The sequence below is a fragment of the Oncorhynchus mykiss genome, chromosome 2 (genome assembly GCF_057628025.1).
Source record: "Oncorhynchus mykiss isolate SJ-2025 chromosome 2, ASM5762802v1, whole genome shotgun sequence".
Taxonomy (NCBI): Eukaryota; Metazoa; Chordata; class Actinopteri; order Salmoniformes; family Salmonidae; genus Oncorhynchus; species Oncorhynchus mykiss.
The window spans coordinates 38,311,646-38,331,123 of NC_143023.1; the positions used below are offsets into that span (position 1 = coordinate 38,311,646).

At 41.1% G+C, this 19,478-nt stretch overlaps 2 protein-coding genes and 1 non-coding gene across 3 annotated transcripts; 2 read left to right on the forward strand and 1 right to left on the reverse strand.

Moving 5' to 3' along the window:
- Nucleotides 1–48: 48 nt before the first annotated feature.
- On the forward strand, nucleotides 49–9,271 carry LOC110489269 (nuclear inhibitor of protein phosphatase 1). The gene is made up of 7 exons (XM_021561946.3): nucleotides 49–153; nucleotides 358–418; nucleotides 1,180–1,333; nucleotides 1,539–1,765; nucleotides 2,024–2,168; nucleotides 5,811–5,875; nucleotides 6,055–9,271. Exons 1-7 carry the CDS (start codon nucleotides 101–103, stop codon nucleotides 6,406–6,408), a joined length of 1,059 nt encoding a protein of 352 aa, XP_021417621.2. The 5' UTR covers nucleotides 49–100; the 3' UTR covers nucleotides 6,409–9,271.
- On the forward strand, nucleotides 778–931 carry LOC118944175 (small Cajal body-specific RNA 1). Its single transcript, XR_005039486.2, has one exon.
- A 1,720-nt stretch (nucleotides 9,272–10,991) lies between the features above and the next one.
- cyp4t8 (cytochrome P450, family 4, subfamily T, polypeptide 8) lies at nucleotides 10,992–19,339 on the reverse strand. Its single transcript, XM_021561924.3, has 12 exons — nucleotides 19,049–19,339; nucleotides 18,761–18,905; nucleotides 18,589–18,633; nucleotides 17,501–17,628; nucleotides 17,089–17,225; nucleotides 16,357–16,511; nucleotides 15,803–15,909; nucleotides 15,161–15,351; nucleotides 14,149–14,282; nucleotides 13,247–13,311; nucleotides 12,068–12,150; nucleotides 10,992–11,580 (listed from the first exon to the last, which is right to left on the reverse strand). Exons 1-12 carry the CDS (start codon nucleotides 19,238–19,240, stop codon nucleotides 11,403–11,405), a joined length of 1,560 nt encoding a protein of 519 aa, XP_021417599.2. The 5' UTR covers nucleotides 19,241–19,339; the 3' UTR covers nucleotides 10,992–11,402.
- Between the last annotated feature and the right edge of the window lie 139 nt (nucleotides 19,340–19,478).

Genomic DNA, 19,478 nt, shown 5'->3' on the forward strand with positions numbered 1-19,478 from the left:
AGAGAGATTTGGCTGTCAAGGGTTTAACCCCACAAAACTACAATTCCCAACGCAAGGGAGCATTTTACCCAGCGGGTTTGTGAATGGAGAATCCTGCAAGATGGCGACTAATGCAACTGCTACAAACTTACCGTCTTTTGATTGTCCAACATGGTGAGAAAATACATTTACCGGTATATTTACGTTGTACAAAGACATCAAGTTTATGCAAAATCACAAAACAGCATTACTTTTTAAAATGTTGTAGCTAGAAACGTATGTATTCCTTTTAGCCACGTCTTATTAGCTAACATATGCTAGCTAGCTGATTCATTTCATTGAATGGTGTGCTTAGCTTTTGGTCATTGTTGTTTTCAGGGCAGGCAAGCCCCCTCCAGGACTCCATTTGGACGTGATGAAAGGTGACAAAATGGTCGAGGTAAGAGCTTAGGGCTTCTGTGGCGAACATTTGAACCGCCTATCTGTATTATCTGCACAAGGCTAGATATTCTGTATGGTTCCTTAGAATGTGGCTATTATCTTGCATAATACATCCGTCACTACGGAGCTGATGGGTTTACTTACTTTCTATACTAACCAACTGTATCAGCTCTATCAAAAGCTGTGATAGAGAACCATAGGATGTAGTCCTACGTGATGTAGTTTACCTATAAATGTCTATTAGTATAGACTGTCTACTTCAATATACAATATAGTCTACTTCAGTCTGTATACTTCAATATAGGTCGCTAGGTGTCATGGTGTACTTAACTAAATAAACACATTGATCATACATGCATGCACCAGATACGGACACTACTGTCCTCAGCCCAGTGCATCCTGGTGCCTGAGTTCCGTGACTGTTGGGTTTTAAGAAAGGTGCCACAGAAACATCAGTCCTGATATTTAAGCTCAGGAGTGCACTCTTGAGTTATGGCTCAGAGGCACGGGGCTTTAAACTGTCTTACAGCTGGCAAGGATTTAATTCAATGTTATCAGTGTTGTTAGCCTGAGTGTCTGTTTAGGATCTTTTGCCAACTCCTTATGGAATTGTGATGCCAAAACAGCTTGGCGTGAGAATGATTGACGAGGAGTTGTCAAGAAATCAGAATTATATCTGGGAACACCAGGCTATGATGTTGTGACGTAAGAAAATACATGTATTGCCCAATCTGTTGTTATGATGATGAATCCTTGAAGAAACTGATCATTGACGAGAAGAAGTACTACTTATTCGGGAGGAACCCGGACATGTGTGATTTCACCATCGACCACCAGTCATGTTCACGCGTGCATGCTGCCCTGGTCTACCACAAGCACCTGAAGAGGGTGTTCCTTATCGATAACAACAGCAGTAAGTGAACTGTCGTGTACATTAGTCTGTAAAATAGTTTATCTTACCTCAAGCTAGTAAAAAGTACTCAAAATGTAACAGTTGCATTGCCTTAGAGGAGTGCACTGTCGAATAAAGGCCGTGCAACTATTACTCTTCACTTACTTTTTCTAAATTACATCTGTACATGACATGTGGACTTGAAGTTTGTAAATTACGTTCTCAGCGCATGGTACCTTCCTGGGACACATCCGCCTGGAGCCCAATAAGCCTCAGCAGGTCCCCATAGACTCCACCATGTCGTTTGGGGCGTCCACGCGAGCCTACACCATCCGGGAGAAACCTCAGAGCCAGCAAGGAACCAACTCCGCCACGGGGGACAGCAAGGCCGGAGAGGATGAGGAGGGGTCTAAGGGTCTCTTAGGGTTACCAGAGGAGGAGACCGAGCTAGAGGTATGTCTGTGTGTCTTCTGTAGTTGTCTACTTGGGCATTTGTCTGGACATGCTGGTAAGGAGGGAGTGTACTATTACCACAGTAGCTAAAGATAACTTAGGGTGTCCCGCTTTACATAGTTTATCTTTTGTTCTGTCAGTGTCTTTAGTGGGGTTTTTTTTAGCTCTCGCTGTTTCCAATTCCGTGTGTTTAGTGTTAACTTTGTTTCACTTCTCCTTTCCCAAACATTTATCCATCCCCTGTCTGGGCTGTGACAGAACCTGACGGAGTTCAACACGGCCCACAACAAGCGCATTTCCACCCTGACCATCGAAGAGGGCAACCTAGATATCCAGAGACCCAAGAGGAAGAGGCGGAACTCAAGAGTCACCTTCAACGAGGACGATGAGGTCATCAACCCGGGTAAGCTCTCTCTTCAACTCCATTGGCCTAGCACCAGTACCCCAGTGCTGTTGAAGTATTGGTTCTTTATCTGTAGTTGAGGAAAAGTGTTTCTGTGCCTGTCTTCAAATGTTACAGTGTCTAAGACTTTTTAAAATGTTATGATTTAAAAGAAAATACTGGTCCTAGATTAACACTCTTACTCTGAGAGTCTTTGTGAACATGGGCCCTGATTTATAGTACCAGTCAAAAGTTTGGACACCTACTCATTCAAGGGCATTCTCTCAACCAGCTTCACCTGGAATGCTTATCCAACAGTCTTGAAGTAGTTCCCACATATGCTGAAAACTTGTTGGCTACTTTTCCTTCACTCTGCGGTTCAACTCATCCCAATCCATCTCAATTAGGTTGAGGTTGGGTGATTGTGGAGGCCAGGTCATCTGATGCAGCACTCTATCACTCTCCTTCTTTGTCAAATATCCCTTACACAGCCTGGAGGTGTATTGGGTCATTGTCCTGTTGAATAACAAATGATAGTCCCACTAAGCGCAAACCAGATGAGAGGGGGTATCGCTGCAGAATTCTAAATAAATCCCTGACCATGTCACCAGGAAAGCACCCCCACGCCATCACACCACCTCCATGCTTCACGGTGGGAACCACACGTGAAGATCGTCCGTTCACCTACTCTGCATCTCACAAAGACAGCGGTTGGAACCAAACATCTCCAATTTGGACTACAGACAAAAGGACAGATTTCCACCGGTCTAATGTCCATTGTTCGTGTTTCTTGGCCCAAGCAAGTCTCTTCTTATTATTATTGGTGTCCTTTAGTAGTGCGTTCTTAGCAGCAATTGGACCAAGAAGGCCTGATTCATGCAGTCTCCTCTGAACAGTTGATGTTGAGATGTGTCGGTTACTTGAAAGCATTTATTTGGTCTGCAATTTCTGAGGCTGGTAACTCTGAAGAACGTATCATCTGCAGAAGAGGTAACTCTGGGTCTTCCTTTCCTGTGGCGGTCCTCATGAGAGCCAGTTGCATCATAGCGCTTGATGGTTTTTGTGACTGCACTTGAAGACACTTTTAAAGTTCTTGACATTTTCTGAATTGATTGACCCTCATCTCTTAGTAATGGACTGTCGTTTCTCTTTGCATATTGGAGCTGTTCTTGCCATAATATGGACTTGGTCTTTTACCAAATAGGGCTACCTTCTGTATACCACCCCTACCTTGCCATAACACAACTGATTGGCTCAAATGCATTAAGAATGAAAGAAATTCCACAAATTATCTTTTAACACCTGTTAATTGAAATGCATTCCAGGTGACTACCTCATGAAACTGGTTGAGAGGATGCCAAGAGTGTGCAAAACTGTCATCAAGGCAAAGTGTGGCAACTTTGAAGAATCTCAAATATAAAATTATATTTTGATTTGTTTAACACTTTTTTTGGTTACTACATAATTCCATTTGTTATTTCATAGTTTTGATTTATTCACTATTATTCTACAATACAGTAAAAATAAAGAAAAACCCTTGAATGAGTAGGTGTGTCAACTTTTGACTGGTACTGTAAGTATTTACATAAACTGAGGCCATCAGACTGTTAAACAGTCATCACTAACTTAGAGAGGCTGCTGCCAACATACAGACTTAAATCACTGGCCACTTAAATAAATGGATTTAATAAAGGTATCACTAGTCACTTTAAATAATGCCACTTTAATAATGTTTACATATCCTACATTACTCATCTCATGTATCTACTGTATTTTAAACCATCTATTGCATCTTGCCTATCCTGAACTGCCATCGCGCATCCATGTATTTATATGTACAGTTGAAGTCGGAGGTTTACATATACCTTAGCCAAATACATTTAATCTCAGTTTTTCACAATTCCTGACATTTAATCCTAGTAAAAATTCCCTGTTTTAGGTCAGTTAGGATCACCACTTTATTTTTAGAATGTGAAATGTAATAGAGAATAATAATAGAGAATTATTTATTTCAGCTTTTATTTCTTTCATCACATTCCCAGTGGGTCAGAAGTTTACTTACACTCAATTAGTATTTGGTAGCATAGCCTTTAAATTGTTTAAAGGCTAACGTTTCGGGTTGCCTTCCACAAGTTGGGTGAATTTTGGCCCATTCCTCCTGACAGAGCCGGTGTAACTGAGTCAGGTTTGTAGGCCTCCTTACTCGCACACGTTTTTTCAGTTCTGCCCACAAATTGTCTGTAGGATTGAGGTCAAGGCTTTGTGATGGCCACTCCAATACCTTGACTTTGTTGTCCTTAAGCCATTTTGCCACATCTTTGGAAGTATGCTTGGGGTCAATGTCCGTTTGGAAAACCCATTTGCGACCAAGCTTAAACCTCCTGACTGATGTCTTGAGATGTTGCTTCAATATATCCACATAATTTGCCGCAAAGCACCCCCACAACATGATGCTCCCATCTCCGTGCTTCATGGTTGGGATGGTGTTCTTCGGCTTGGAAGCCTTCCCCTTTTTCCTCCAAACGTGGAGCAAATGGTCATTATGGCCAAACAGTTATTTTTGTTTCATCAGAACAGAGGACATTTCTCCAAAAGTACAATCTTTGTCCCCATGTCTAGTTGCAAACCGTAGTCTGGCATTTTTATGGCGGTTTTGGAGCAGTAGCTTCTTCCTTGCTGAGCGGCCTTTCAGGTTATGTCGATTTAGGACTCGTTTTTCTGTGGATATAGATACTTCTGTACCTGTTTCCTCCAGCATCTTCACAAGGTCCTTTGCTGCTGTTCTGGGATTGATTTGCACTTTTCGCACCAAAGTACGTTCATCTCTAGGAGACAGAACGTGTCTTCTTCCTGAGCGGTATGACGGCCGCGTGGTCCCATGATTTTTATACGTGCGTACTATTGTTTGTACAGATGAACGTGGTACCTTCAGGCGTTTGGAAATTGCTCCCAAGGATGAACCAGACTTGTGGAGGACTGCAAATTTTCTTTCTAAGGTCTTGGATGATTTCTTTTGATTTTTCCCATGTCAGAAAAGAGGCACTGAGTTTGAAGGTAGGCCTTGAAGTACATTCACAGGTACACCTTCAATTGACTCAAATTATGTCAATTAGCCTATAAGAAGCTTCTAAAGCCATTACATTTTCTGGAATATTCCAAGCTGTTTAAAGGCACAGTCAATTTAGTGTATGTAGACTTCTGACCCATTGGAATTGTGATTAAGTGAAATAATCTGTCTGTAAACAATTGTTGGAAAAAATACTTGTGTCATGCACAAAGATGTCCTAACCGACTTGCCAAAACTATAGTTTGTTAGCAAGAAATTTGTGGAGTGTTTGGAAAACAAGTTTTAATGACTCCAACCTAAGCGTATGTAAACATCCGACTTCAACTGTACATGTTCTTATTCCATCCCCTTACATTGTGTGTGTGTATAACGTAGTCGTTGTGAATTTGTTAGATTACTTGTTCGATATTACTGCACTGTTGGATCTAGAAGCACAAGCATTTCACTACACTCACATTAACATCTGCTAACCATGTGTATGTGACCAATAAAATTTGATTTGGTTGGGTGAAAATAATGAAGTGTGTGTACCAATCTAAATATGTTGCTTCACTCGTAATGCATGCAGTAACTCAGTGCTTCTTGAAACATTACAGAGGACATTGACCCCTCAGTGGGGCGCTTCAGGAACATGGTGCAGACTGCTGTCGTCCCTATAAAGGTAAGCCTGGGCTTATCCATAGTAAGCCGCTAAAGTGCATTGATTGCCTGAGGTGTCAATATCTTTTTGTAAAATCACGTTGCGATTTAAGGAAGCCTATGATTAAGAATATTGCAACGTAATCCCAGAAACAGCCTACAGATGAGTTGCTACTCAATCTTTTGTCATTTCCACTCTAGAAACAGAAAATGGAGAGGCACAGCTCTCTTAGTATGGATGACGTTGTGACGAGGCGCATCCACAACTACACCTTTGGCGGCGGCCTTTACGGGGACCTGCCACCCACCAGCCACGAGGGCCACCCTACTGGGCCCCCGAGCGGAGCCACTATCCTGGGCGGTCTCCCTCTGCCCTTCCCCAACCCGGCCCCAGAGGTGAACCTGGCCCCGGACGCCCCCCAGCCACCTGTCACCCTCAACCCTGTCCCCGTCACAGGCCCCTATCCCTCTGAGGTCCTCAACGAGCCCCGCAAGAAAAAGTATGCCAAAGAGGCATGGCCAGGCAAGAAGCCCACCCCCTCCCTACTAATTTAACCCTCTCCTTACACTACGGCGCTTTCTCAATCCGTCTTTCCTCTATTCCTTGTGTCCTCTCTCATGCATTGGAGAAGATCCAAGGTGTTTCCTCTTGGATCTTTTCCAATGTATTTTGAGTCTGAGGCGAGAGGACACGAAGAATCCAGGAAAGCCAAATTGGGAAAGAGCCTATGTGGTGGAGGCAGGGCTGACTCTCAGGGTATGGGCGGAGACATCAGGGACCATGACCCGTTGGAGGCGGATCGATTTTACTTATAAAACTGTTTTTGGGGATTTAATAGTTTTGTCAATGTTTTCTACGTTACTTCCTCGTTCTCCTAAAGATTATCCCAAAGACTTGAGTAGTACATTCCATGAAGACAGAAACACCACTCCTTCGGGAGCTGAATGTTTGATGCGTTTTACAAATTAAGTCCTATATATAAAAAATAAAAGGCAGTTCTTAGCAGACCAAGTCAGTTGGTCAAGTAAGAGTAACTTGTGGCATAAATCGGTGTCCCATGGCCGTGATATATTATCTCTAATTGATAGTCGGGCATCGTGCAGGGAAACAAACACGAAGCGGATGTAACTTAGGAAAACAGCCCTTATGTTGGAAACAAACATTATGTTCTCATCCAAATTCACATGTATTTATTTTCCAAGCTACAGCGCAAGTATTACAGGAGGTTTTTAAAGGACCTGCTCCGTGTTATCATTTTTGCCATGGAAAAAAAACGTTGCGATACTGGTATCATCACAGCCTAATCGTTATATGGTTGGTCACTGTGAGTTCCATATTACTATCTCCACTTCCTTCTATACGGTCTCAGTATTGGTTTGAAGTTGTGCGTAGTATTTTTGCTCACTGTAAACATGAGCTTTCGGAAAGTATTCAGGCCCCTTGACTTTCCACATTTTGAGACGTTAGTCTTATTCTAAAATTGGTGATTTTTTTCTTATCAATCTAAACAAAAAACCCATGACAAAGCAAAAACGTGTTTTTAGAAATTTTACATAATTATTCAGACCCTTTGAAGCACATTTGGCAGCGATTACAGCCTCAACTTCTTGGGTACGACGCTACAAGCTTGGCAGACCTGTATTTGGGGAGTTTCTCCCATTCTTTTCGGCAGATCCTCTCAAGGTCTGTCAGGTTGGATGGGGAGCTTCGACGTACAGCTATTTTCAGGTCTCCAGAGACGTTAGATCGGGTTCAAGTCTGGACTGTTTGCTTAGGGTCATTGTCCTGTTGGAAGGTGAACCTTCGCCCCAGTCAGAGGTCCTGGGTGCTTTGGAGCAGGTTTTCATCAAGGATCTCTCTGTACTTTGCTGCGTTCATCTTTCCCTCAACCCTTACTAGTCTTCCAGTCCCTGCTGCTGAATAACATCCCCACAGCATGATGCTGCCACAACCACTCTTCACCGTAGGGATGGTGCCAGGTTTCTTCCAGACGTGACGCTTGACATTCAGGCCAAAGAGTTCAATCTTGGCTTCATCAGACAAGAGAATCTTATTTCTCATGGTCTGAGAGTCGTGCCTTTTACTGAGGAGTGGCTTCCGTCTGCTGAGATGGTTTTCCTTCTGGGAGATTCTCCTATCTCTAAAGAGGAACTCCCATTGGGTTCTTGGCCAGCTCTAGGAAAAGTCTTGGCGGTTCCTAACTTCACTGTGTTCTTGGGGACCTTCAGTCCTGCAAACATTTTTTGGTGTTCTTCAACACAATCCTGTCTCGGTACTCTACGGACAATTTCTTCGACCTCATGGCTTGGGTTTTACTCTGAAATGCAATGTCAACTGTGGGACCTTTTTATATAGACAGGTGTGTTTGTGCCTTTCCAAGTCATGTCCAAACAGTTGAATTTACCACAGGTGGACTCCAATCAAGTTGTAGAAACATCTCAAAGATGATCAATGGAAACCGGATGCACCTGTGCTCAATTTAGAGTCTCATAGCAAAGGGTCTGAATACTTATGTAAATAAGGTCAAACTGTTTTCACCTTGTCATTATGGGGTATTGTGTGTAGATTAAGGAATGTTTTAAATGTAATCCTTTCTAGAATATTGCTTTAACATAACACTGGAAAAAGTCAGTCTGAATACTTTCCAAATGCACTGCATTTCTTTTTTAAATATCTATTTGTAAAATAGATACAAGATGGATTATTATAGGAATTGACGTAAGCAGTTCAGAGTTTCTGAAAAATGTCATTTTCTAAAGACTGAATAGGACTGTAGGTTTATATTTTTACACTTCTATCAAGATGAGTGCCGTGAGGAGAGAATGTTATGTTTACTCGGTTTACATTCACAATCAATATCAGTAATACATTTAAAAAATGTTAATAGACTGCACAGAGTGTTTTTAAATGCTGTCAGCCCATTATCAGAAGATATCGGTATGACCTGTGAGAACTCTGCCTGAATGTTAGTCGGTCCTCTAGATGGCGATATGTACATTGTAAATTTGCCTGATCTGCGCCACCGGTCGGTCACATGAAATAAAAGGTGGTAAGGTTCTAAGTTGGTGCTATTTGCTGTTGATCATTGTTTTGCAGGCCTTTTGAAATGATTCATTTTTTAATATGGTACACATGGTCTTGCATCACAGCCATAAAAGGGCTCTCAAAATGGAGCTTCTTGATGTTAAAAGAACTGCGTCAGTTTTCACACCAGCCAAATAAATTCTTAGATTGCCCCCTTTACTGGTTAAGTAAACATAGCTCAAATATAACAATCCTGCAAAAGCCATGCTATTTGTATCAACTTTGTACAGATGGACAGACACGTGTGCCCAGAACTTTTGTCCCTCTTTTGGCTGATGATGGCTTTTTTATTCACATAATACACTGTAAATAAAAACTGAATTTTGTCACAAACATGTCTTTATGTACAGTTTATAGAGTAGTGTCATTTTTACGCGGTAGTAGGCCTATATCTTCAAACGCCACGATTTTGTCTTATTTTTTTGCATTCCAAGGATAGTAGCCATCTCAGTATCTACCAGCACATTGCATGAAGTGTTTGGCCTGGTACAGAATATTCCATAGACAAACATTGACCAGGCAGACTCATTTGTGAGGACTTTGAAAACAGCCATCGGTGTTGGTCAGAGCATGCCAGTCTGCCAGCCCAAACAGCACTTAATGTTTCTCAATCCATCAGCTGGAAGATGCCCATCTAGTGTGACCCTTCACACTGGCATGGATGCTAACTGTTGGGTGGTGGTTCAGACTTCTTTACATACTCATGGCAACACCATAGCAGGGTTGGGGTCAATTCCATTTCAAATCCAGTCAAATCAGAAAGTAAACCAAATTCCTCATTGAAGAGAATTGGAATTTCAGTGCACATCCTGAATTGACCCCAACCCATAGCATCTTGGGTGTATTTAGGGATTGGAAAACACTTTATTATTGCCGATAGGGAATCGTGTCAGCTCCTATTCAGTCTATTTCTATCAGACAAATGTGTTGTGTAGAACAGAAATTGTCTATCTGAACGTTTGGCAACATTACATCCTCCTGCACAGGCCCCTGATGTGGCACCATGCATTGTTCATGTTCAGGATGGCTGCTTTCTCTAGTCATTATGAATACCAGTCCAACAAGCCAAGCTTAGAATCATTTAACAACAATATAGTTAAGGTCAGTGACCTGTCCAACACAAACTCACTAGTATTAAAGCCCTGGTTTTGTGGATGTGTGTGGACATTGAATCATTTTCCATTTCTTCTGCTTTCTCAGTGGGTTTCTGACCATCTATTTTTCTGTTTAGTTCCCCAAATCACCACAACCAGGAAGGTTGAACACATTCACGTCACCACATGGTAGGATTTACCATCCAAAATTATAAGCATTGTAAAAGAGCGAGTTTACTCAATTAAAAAAATGACACTTTGGTTTCCTTACCCTGTAAGCAGTCTATGGACAAGGTATGACAGCAATTCATGCTTTGGTTGAATTTCCCTGGCACCGTTTTAGCATTTGTGGCACAAATCCCATTCAAGTCATGGGACTGATATTATAATTTTTTGTGCGTCATGTCTAAAGTCATCCAACAGTATCTCAAATTGATTGTGAAGCTCAAGCTCACTTCTAGATTATTTGAACATGATGAGTGAAAAATGCTAATACCGGTCCCATGACTTGAATGGGAAAGCGTGTGGAAACAGTGCCAGGGAAACTAAACCAGAGCATGGATTGCTGTCGCACCTTGTCCACAGACTGCTTACAGGGTAAGGAAACCAATATTAACTTTGTAATCTGGGTGAACTATCCCATCGTACTTAAATTGATTTTTTTATGTATTTAAATAAAGGTCAAATAAAACACTAATCATTTCAAGTGCTATGTAGATTCAAGTGGCAGCGAGGGAAGAAGTGTTAAGTTACGTGAGGTAGCGTGCTGGAAACACCATGCAAAATACAAACTTGCCTGGTAAACCGTGTAGGCTTGGATATGTTATGGATAACAACGAAGAGAAATCATGTTATAAGGCCTCTTATTGATCTTAAAGTGACAGAGGTACACTCTCAATGGAACTGTCCTGAAAATACATTGATTTGAGAGAACGCAAATGAATGGATTACACCAGCAATTTCCTGAGTGGTTTGCACCACACGTTTATTTGAAATAGTGAGAATAACATTAACTCAATCCTTTGTCTATTCCTTTTCAAACTGTCACATCACTGACAAGGGACATGGACTTACCATAGGCTATATGTCAAAAGGAAAAACAAACAACATTTAGGCAATTACTAGCAAAATATTAGTAACATAAATTAGTGTTAAATTCATCTTTGTATATAAGACATAAAATTCTCCTTACATGGATATTTAAATTACAATTCTGAATATAGCTTTGAGAAGTTAATATTTAAAAAATATTCCTTATGTAAGTTTTATTTCCCATTTCCTGGTGAATTAGCATGTTAAAAACAAATTCATAAGAACATTCCACAAACAGTTGCCTATGCCTGATAACAAAAGTGCAACTATAACATTCCTTATGGTTCAAGATCGACAGGTTTGATTTTCACATGGATCCCATTGAGTGAGCGGAGCACCAGTCTTGGAATCATTTTTGGTTTCTTCATTGGGTCCTCGGTCAGCTGATATCGCTTGAGTGTCTGTGCCACCACCACCTTCATCTCATTCATGGCAAAGTTCTGCCCAATGCAGTTTCTACAGACGGAGAAAAAGACATTGAAATAATGATGTTGTAGAACTCCTGTACATTCACCCTGTGTAATGAAGAAGTTATGTGGTAAGATTACCAATGGTTTATAGGTCTTTTATATAATAAAACATTACCATATCAGACAGACCCTACAGCTCTTTGAAGTGAGTTCAGCCTGTGCCAACTCTACAGACCTATAATAACTAGCCTGATCCCAGATCCGTTTGTGCTATTTTGACAACTCCTACTTTCATTGTCATGCCAAACAAGACAGATCTGGGACCGTGCTAGGTCCCACCCCCCTTTTATAGTTAGGTTGGATCTAGGTCACAGGCATCAAGGGACCGAAGGGCTCCAAAATCCAGTCAGGTAAATGAGTAGGTCTATGGTTCCATCCTAGTCCCAGACTACTAATGTGAGAACCAAACCCTGCTGCCAATGCTGCTCTCTTAAATAGTGGCTGAGTCACATGGCACTGGTGTGGAAACGAACCTCGGGCCGGCAGAGAAAGGGACAAAGGCATGGGGTGATCTTTTTGCAGAGTTCTTGGGCAGAAATCGGAGTGGGTCGAATGCCTACGAGAATACAAAATAGAAGAGAGACAAATAGTAAATAGAAACAGTGGAAAAGACTGTATATAGGTAGACAGCTGGTCCCAAATATGTTTGTGTTGTCTTGTTCATTGTCACTGCAAACATGACCATATGAGTTGGCAAGACAGCACAAACAAACCAGGCTGGTGAGACAAACTGCCACCAGGCTTGTATAAACAGGTTTCAGTTCCCTATTGTGTATACCCTGAATCTTATAGCGATATATTAGTCAAAATCAAACCCATGGGATTACTGCTAGGTCATATGGATTTCATTGCAAACTAACTCAGCAACAGCCCCTTCCTCTGTCAATACTCTAAACCTTGTCCTCTGTGACCAGAAACGCATGATTTTATGACACGTGTTGGGGAATAATCAGAATTAGTTGGTAACATAGGTAAGATGTTTTATATTCATCATATGTTTGTAAGTTACTTCTCATCAGAATGTGTTTGTATAATACTGTGGCGGGGTTGCAGTATCTGTTCTCTGTCAAGACTAAGTTGTTTGGGTCACAGGCATCAAGGGACCGAAGGGCTCCAAAATCCAGTCAGGTAAATGAGTAGGTCTATGGAGGGGAGAGGTCAAGCGTGTATCTCTTGGCTCCACAATGTCTGTGTGCCAGTCAATGTGCCTCTGTGATCTTGTCAAGATAGGATGGATTTGATATATGCCTGTTGATATGGAGGATTTGTTTATGGTTCTGAGTTTGAGAAAATAACATAGTTTAGGAGACAAAGCTGAACGATACATTATGCCTATGCTGTCTGGCTATGTGTGTCTTTGCTATAAAGGATCTCAGTTGCAATGTGTAAGGGACTCTCAGATAATTCATTTATAGACACTGAATTGATCTGAGAGTCACACGGTTGTTATGGAGCTCATATAATATAATAAGATGGACTTTGTGATAACTAACTCTGACTTGTGTGTGGTTTGCTCTCATGATTTGGTAAATACAGAACATTTCCACGACACATGTTCAGCTGTTCAAGCTAGCATTTCTTCTACTACTAATCACAAATTATATTAACCCTGTTAAATGAGAAAATTGTGTTCATCAAGATGGTGTGCTCACGTTAGGGTTCTCCCAAACGGTGGCGTTCCTATGAATGCCAAAAATGCTGGTTCCAACAAGACAACCTAGAGGGAGAAAAGAGAGACGAATTATACTTCCACAGTGTTAGCGCTTGACATCTGTTTAGTTTCCTATAGACACAGTGATAATATTGTCCATGCTGCAAAAGGATCCATCTGCTGAGGCAGAAAGATAGACTATCTGGGACAGATTTTTGTTGGTCATTGGCAGTAATAAACACGATGAGAAGGACATGGTGAGAATGCTCCAACAGCACCAATTCATTTGACATAAAAAAAAAAATACTAGGGGCCAGTTTCCAGGACACAGTTTAAGCCTAGTCCTGGACTAAAATCACTTTAAACGGAGAACCTCCAATTAATATTTGACTTAGTCCATCACTAGGCTTAATGTGTGTCCAAGAAACTGGCACTAGAAAATATATCACTGTTTATGAAAAAGATGAATAAACACACTGATTGTAGAGACACAGTCTCTACATACAAACTAGTTGGTGACAATCCCAATGCAATAAGGAGAACTAGCCCTGGAGACAAACAAACATGAGTTAATATTTAATTTGTTATAGCCGATGACTGAGGCAAAGGTTAGGGAGGACTCCATTGCAACCCCTTATGGCCTCATGTTAAGGCACAGAGCCATTATGCTTTTAAAACTATAATTTTAAAAAGTCTCTTGCATGGCCTGGAGTGGTCGGTGTAGTAGTTAGTTCCACTGCCTACAGTAAAATATACCCACTAGTGTCGGTGTGGATTTGATTCCAACCCACTGCTGGTGTGACCCACTCTCCTACCACTGTCTCGCCTCAGTCCAGTAAAATGTACAAAAAAGTCCCCTTCAGTACATCACAATGCAACATTTTTTTAAATGTACACATTTACCTTCAGGCACAGTCCTCCCATCGAAGAACGTCATAGGTTTGGTTATCTTCCTGGACATCCCAGGTACAGGAGGGTAGAGGCGGAGGGATTCCTTTATACACATGGTTGTGTATGGTATTTTACTGAGATCTTCCCTTAAGAATGCAGAACATTATCTTTATATCAATTCTCTTTTAGTAAACATGTTGCCATGTATTGTGTGGCTCCAATCTAAGAGCAAATACAGGCTGATTTCCCTTCCTTGACTCTATATCTAAAATAAAGGAATGGCTTTGGTAACTAGTTCCAAACATGGAGCCTATTGGTGATTGTGTAGCCCTGGTGATTGTGTAGCCCTCAATGACCAAAAGCGCCCTCTTTGGCCTCATGAGTGGAATGTTATTAAGATTTTGCATAATTTCATAATGGATAATTGTTTTTTTAAATATAGGAAGAAAATCCGGTGTTTCTATGTCAAACTATTGTGTTATATTTCAGTCTTCTGTGATGTATATAAAGTGTAATATTGGGATGCAAACTCAAAATGTAATACATTTTAACTCTATATCTGACATGGTACAGGTGACACGGTACAGCCCATAACCATGTGTGTGAGGTCTAGACTTTTGTTTCAAAGTAGATTTGTTTAAGACTACCAAGAATCACTCTGAGTGACCCTGATTTAGCCCACTGCAGTAAAAGGTTAAATAATCCCCAAAGTAACAAAAAAGTAATTTATATATACTGTAGCTGCGGACTGTAAAATAACCAAATAAAACTGAAACTCCACAGCATGATCTCTGAAAAATAAATCTGGACAGTACAGCCTTCCACTTCATGTCACTCTCCTCCAGCCAAATGAATGCATATCTAACATGCAACAGGATCAGGACAGTAAATCAGGGCCCGTATTCATAAAGCATCTCAGAGTAGGAGTGCTGATCTAAGATCAGTTTTGTCTTTTAAATCATCATGATCAGCATTCCTACTCTGAGGCGCTTTATGAATACGGGCCCTGGACAGTGGAACCTACCATTCCATGGTGTCCCTCCCCTCCAGGGCGCTGATGACCTCGTCCCTGCAGATCTGCTGGTGCTCTGGGTTGCAGGCCAGGCTGTACAGGGTCCAGGAGATCCCACTGGCTGTGGTGTCGTGCCCCTCAAACATGAAAGTGTCCACCTCCGCTCGGATAGCCTCATCTGACAGGCCCTGCTGGTCCTCGTCCTGGATTGAAAACCATAAGGAACAATCAGATCCTTGCATGTTCTTCCTTGTTTGGCTTCATTTTATGGAAAAGGTATAACTCGCAGAACTATAATGTTGCTAGCCTGGTCTCCGATCTGTTTGTTCTCTTGCCAACTCCATTGCTCATTTTCAAGCCACGCCATGTGTTTGGCATGACAATGACTGACAAGGAGTTGGATAGCAAAAACAAACTGGCACTCAGGCTATTGTGTTACCAGTTGCACGGAGAGAGAATATAACGAATAGAAAAGAAACTCTAGCACACTGGCGATCTTGAGGCTACGATGAGTTTCTATTCGAATTGACTTCATTCAATGACATATTATGTCATCGCCGATGTAGCCGTTTTAACTAATGACCTGGTTAGATGAGTGCATAAATGGCATAATGGTGGATAATAGTGTAGTAGAGTAATAGAGGTGTGACGTACTCGCGCGCAGAGCAGGATATCCAGAAAGTCCAGGTTTCTCTTAGCCTGTATCCTGCCCAGTTCCTTTTCGTCCTTTAAGGCCTCTTTTCGCTTTCGGATGATTTCCTCTACAAGCAGAGGGAATCAATAAAATGTTCGATCAAATGTATTTATAAAGCCCTATTTACATCATAGATGTCACAAAGTTGTATACAGAAACCTGGCCTAAAACCCCAAACAGCAAGCAATGCAGATGGCTCAGTGCAGATGGCACAGAGGCTAGGGAAAAATTCCCTAGGAACACATCATGGGAGAGCATCAGACATAGCAGCAGCAGCATAGCTCATTCTTATGACATGGTTATGACATGGTTAAGCCTATAGCTGTACATGAATACAAGATGTATAATCAATAGGAAATACATACATGCATACTCCACAAGGCGAATGCATACATGCTGCTTTTTCAGCGTATATTTGCTTTGTCAAATTCATACATATAAATGTTTTCAGGGCTGAGACCTGCTGGTGCAGGGGATTAAAATAATAATTTCAACCTTCATTCACAGAACGCACCTGTATGACTGTGTGCAACATTGCATGCCTTCCTGTATTTGTACCCATGTGGGCTAAGTTGGAAGATCCACTCGCTGTGGTAGGGAAAGGTCCGGAAACGGACATTCACCAGATCACTGAGCTCGTACACAGCCTTAATGTACGAGTTGGTTCCACTGAAATGAGAGTAAAACAACAGAAAAGTATAAGTTACTTCCTCTCAATCATTGCTTATAGGCAGGGCCCTGAGTTTTTCCTGATCATGTGATCTGGCCTGAAAACCTCTGGGCCCGTACTCACAAAGCTTTCAATTTTTATAACATTAACACTGACAAGACAAGATTTTCAACATGGGCAGATTGTCACGACTTTCGCCAAAGTCGGTCCCTCTCCTTGTTCGGGTGGTGTTCGGCGGTCGACGTCACCGGCTTTCTAGCCATCGCAGATCCACTTTTCATTTTCCATTTGTTTTGTCTTTGTTTTACACACCTGGTTTCAAATCTCAAATTACATGTTCATTATTTAACCCTCTGTTTTTCCCCATGGTTTTTGTGAGTGTTTGTTTATTGTAACTTCTGTCCGATGTTTGTGGGCTTGGTATTACTTCATGTATTTTGACATTTTGAGTAAAGTTCATTGTGTTACTCCTCTCTGCTGTCCTGCACCTGAATCCTCTGCACCAGCTACACCCAGACCATTACACAGATGTAAATGGCAGATAATGCAGTGGTTAAAAATAGTTAACTAACTGACCTCTCTCCCCCTCGCACTGTCTGGCAGTTAGTGTTGGAGCTGAAGGCACACTTCATAATGCTGTCCAGTGTCATGAGGCTCACATGCTCAAATAACTCAAATGACTCATCGGATTTTGAGTGAGTCTCCCATTTGTCCTGGAATAGAAAGAGGACAGACATAGTCAACTTGCACAAGATGGATAGTTACATACTCATAGTACATCACTCCCTTATTAAATTACCCCTTTAGTGTGTTCATGCAGAATTTCCCTCCAAATACAGTTGTCAAACTATACAGCATTCTAATACAGTTGGGAGAATATGTAATGTTAACTCTTATGCAATTAGCTTTTTTGTATCCAGAAATTCCCCCCATATAGGCTATGGTTGTCAACCTATACAGTAATTAGGGTAGAGATAGCAAAACGCACCAGCATCGTTTTGGCAGAATCAGCCATCATTTTGACATAGGGCTTTAAAACATCGTAATGGAAGCCAGGGGTCAGGAGTCTTCTGTGGCGGAACCATTTCTGACCTTCAGACACCAGTAAACCATCCCCTAGAGAGAGAGAGAGAGAGAGAGAGAGAGAGAGAGAGAGAGAGAGAGAGAGAGAGCACATCCTGAGAAACACATATGTTGTACGTTCATGCAAAAGAATAGAAGTAAAGAATATACACTACCGTTCAAAAGTTTGGGGTCACTTAGAAATGTCCTTGTTTTTTAAAGAAAAGCACATTTTTGCCCTTCAAATAACATCAAAATGATCAGAAATACAGTGTAGTTATTTGTTTCCGACCATTTTGAGCTTGTAATCGAACCCACAAATGCTGATGCTCCAGATACTGAACTAGTCCAAAGAAGGCCCGTTTTATTGCTTCTTTAATCAGAACAACAGTTTTCAGCTGTGCTAACATAATTGCAAAAGGGTTTTCTAATGATCAATTAGCCTGTTAAAATTATAAACTTGGGTTAGCTAACACAACATGCCATTGGAATACAGGAGTGATGGTTGCTGATAATGGGCCTCTGTATGCCTATGTAGATAATCCATAAAAAAATCTGCCGTTTCCAGCTACAATAGTCATTTACAACATTAACAATGTCTACACTGTATTGTTGATCAAGTTCATGTTATTTTAATGGACCAAATATGTGTTTTTCTGACCCTGATTTAGCCCACTGCAGTAAAAGGTTAAATAATCTCCAAAGTAACAAAAAAGTAATTTATACATACTGTAGCTGCGGACTGTAAAATAACCAAATATGTGCTTTTCTTTCAAAAACAAGGAAATGTCTAAGTGACCCCAAACTTTTGAACAGTAGTGGACATTATAACCATAACTGTATAATTGCCGAAGTGGAATGAATCACAACGTTATTGAAAACCAGAACTGCACCCAAAAGGAAGAATATTTGAAAATGCCTATTCTTAAAATATCTGCAGTTAAATGTATATAATCTAATGTTGGTTCAATATTTGTAACATATGTGATTATGGCAAAGACAATGCAACCTTACCTATCCATGGAATAAGAAATCTATATGAAAGGTCATCTTTGGGCTCTATTTAGAAAGAGAGTGAAACAGGTATTCTATCACATGTACTGAGATTCCATAGATAGACATACTGTACATAGATGCAACTTGTTTAAATAATGATGTGAGTATTGTCGTTCCCAAAGAGACCAACCTGTTGATGCCAGGATGGTTTTGACATAATCTGGGTGGTGAATATTGAGGATGGAAACAAATGGACCAAACCACATTTGAAATGCAAGGGGGTACGATTCTCCCCATTTGACAACCTTATACATGTCGTTCCCATCTTGTTTAAACTGCAAGACAACAGAGAAAACATGCACTTATATTATAAAGAAGGAAACGCACGAGCGTGATACCGAAACTTGCCTCTGAAGCTGATGCTACAATGTTGAAGTCACTCAATGTGCACGTTCAAGAAATTCTTATTTTAACTTACCTCTCGTACATGCCCGAAAAGCCAGTGTTTTGGTGGTCCTGGGAATGTCTCGAGCGCCCGAATCCATTCATTCCTTTTGACAATAAGTTTAGAGATTTTAAGAATTACATAGACCAAGCTAAATATTGCAACCAAGTGATGAATGCGATAGGAATCTAGCGTCACTTTTTTCAACGTTTCAAATAACTCCATTGCAATGGACGTCTAACTGCCGAAAGCTACCATTGACAACTTTTACAACAAAAGGCAACGGTCTGGTGAATGACATAACTGCGAGAAGCAGAAGAGAGTAGGGTGGGTGGTTTGAGGTCATTGGGGGACAAATGTTGAGGGGCGGAGTCCAGCCTGCCAGAGCAGACAAGGCACTGCATACCAATAATTTGCCTTGATGTATCTAATTCTTGTTAATTCTTAAATCCTTGATATCTTC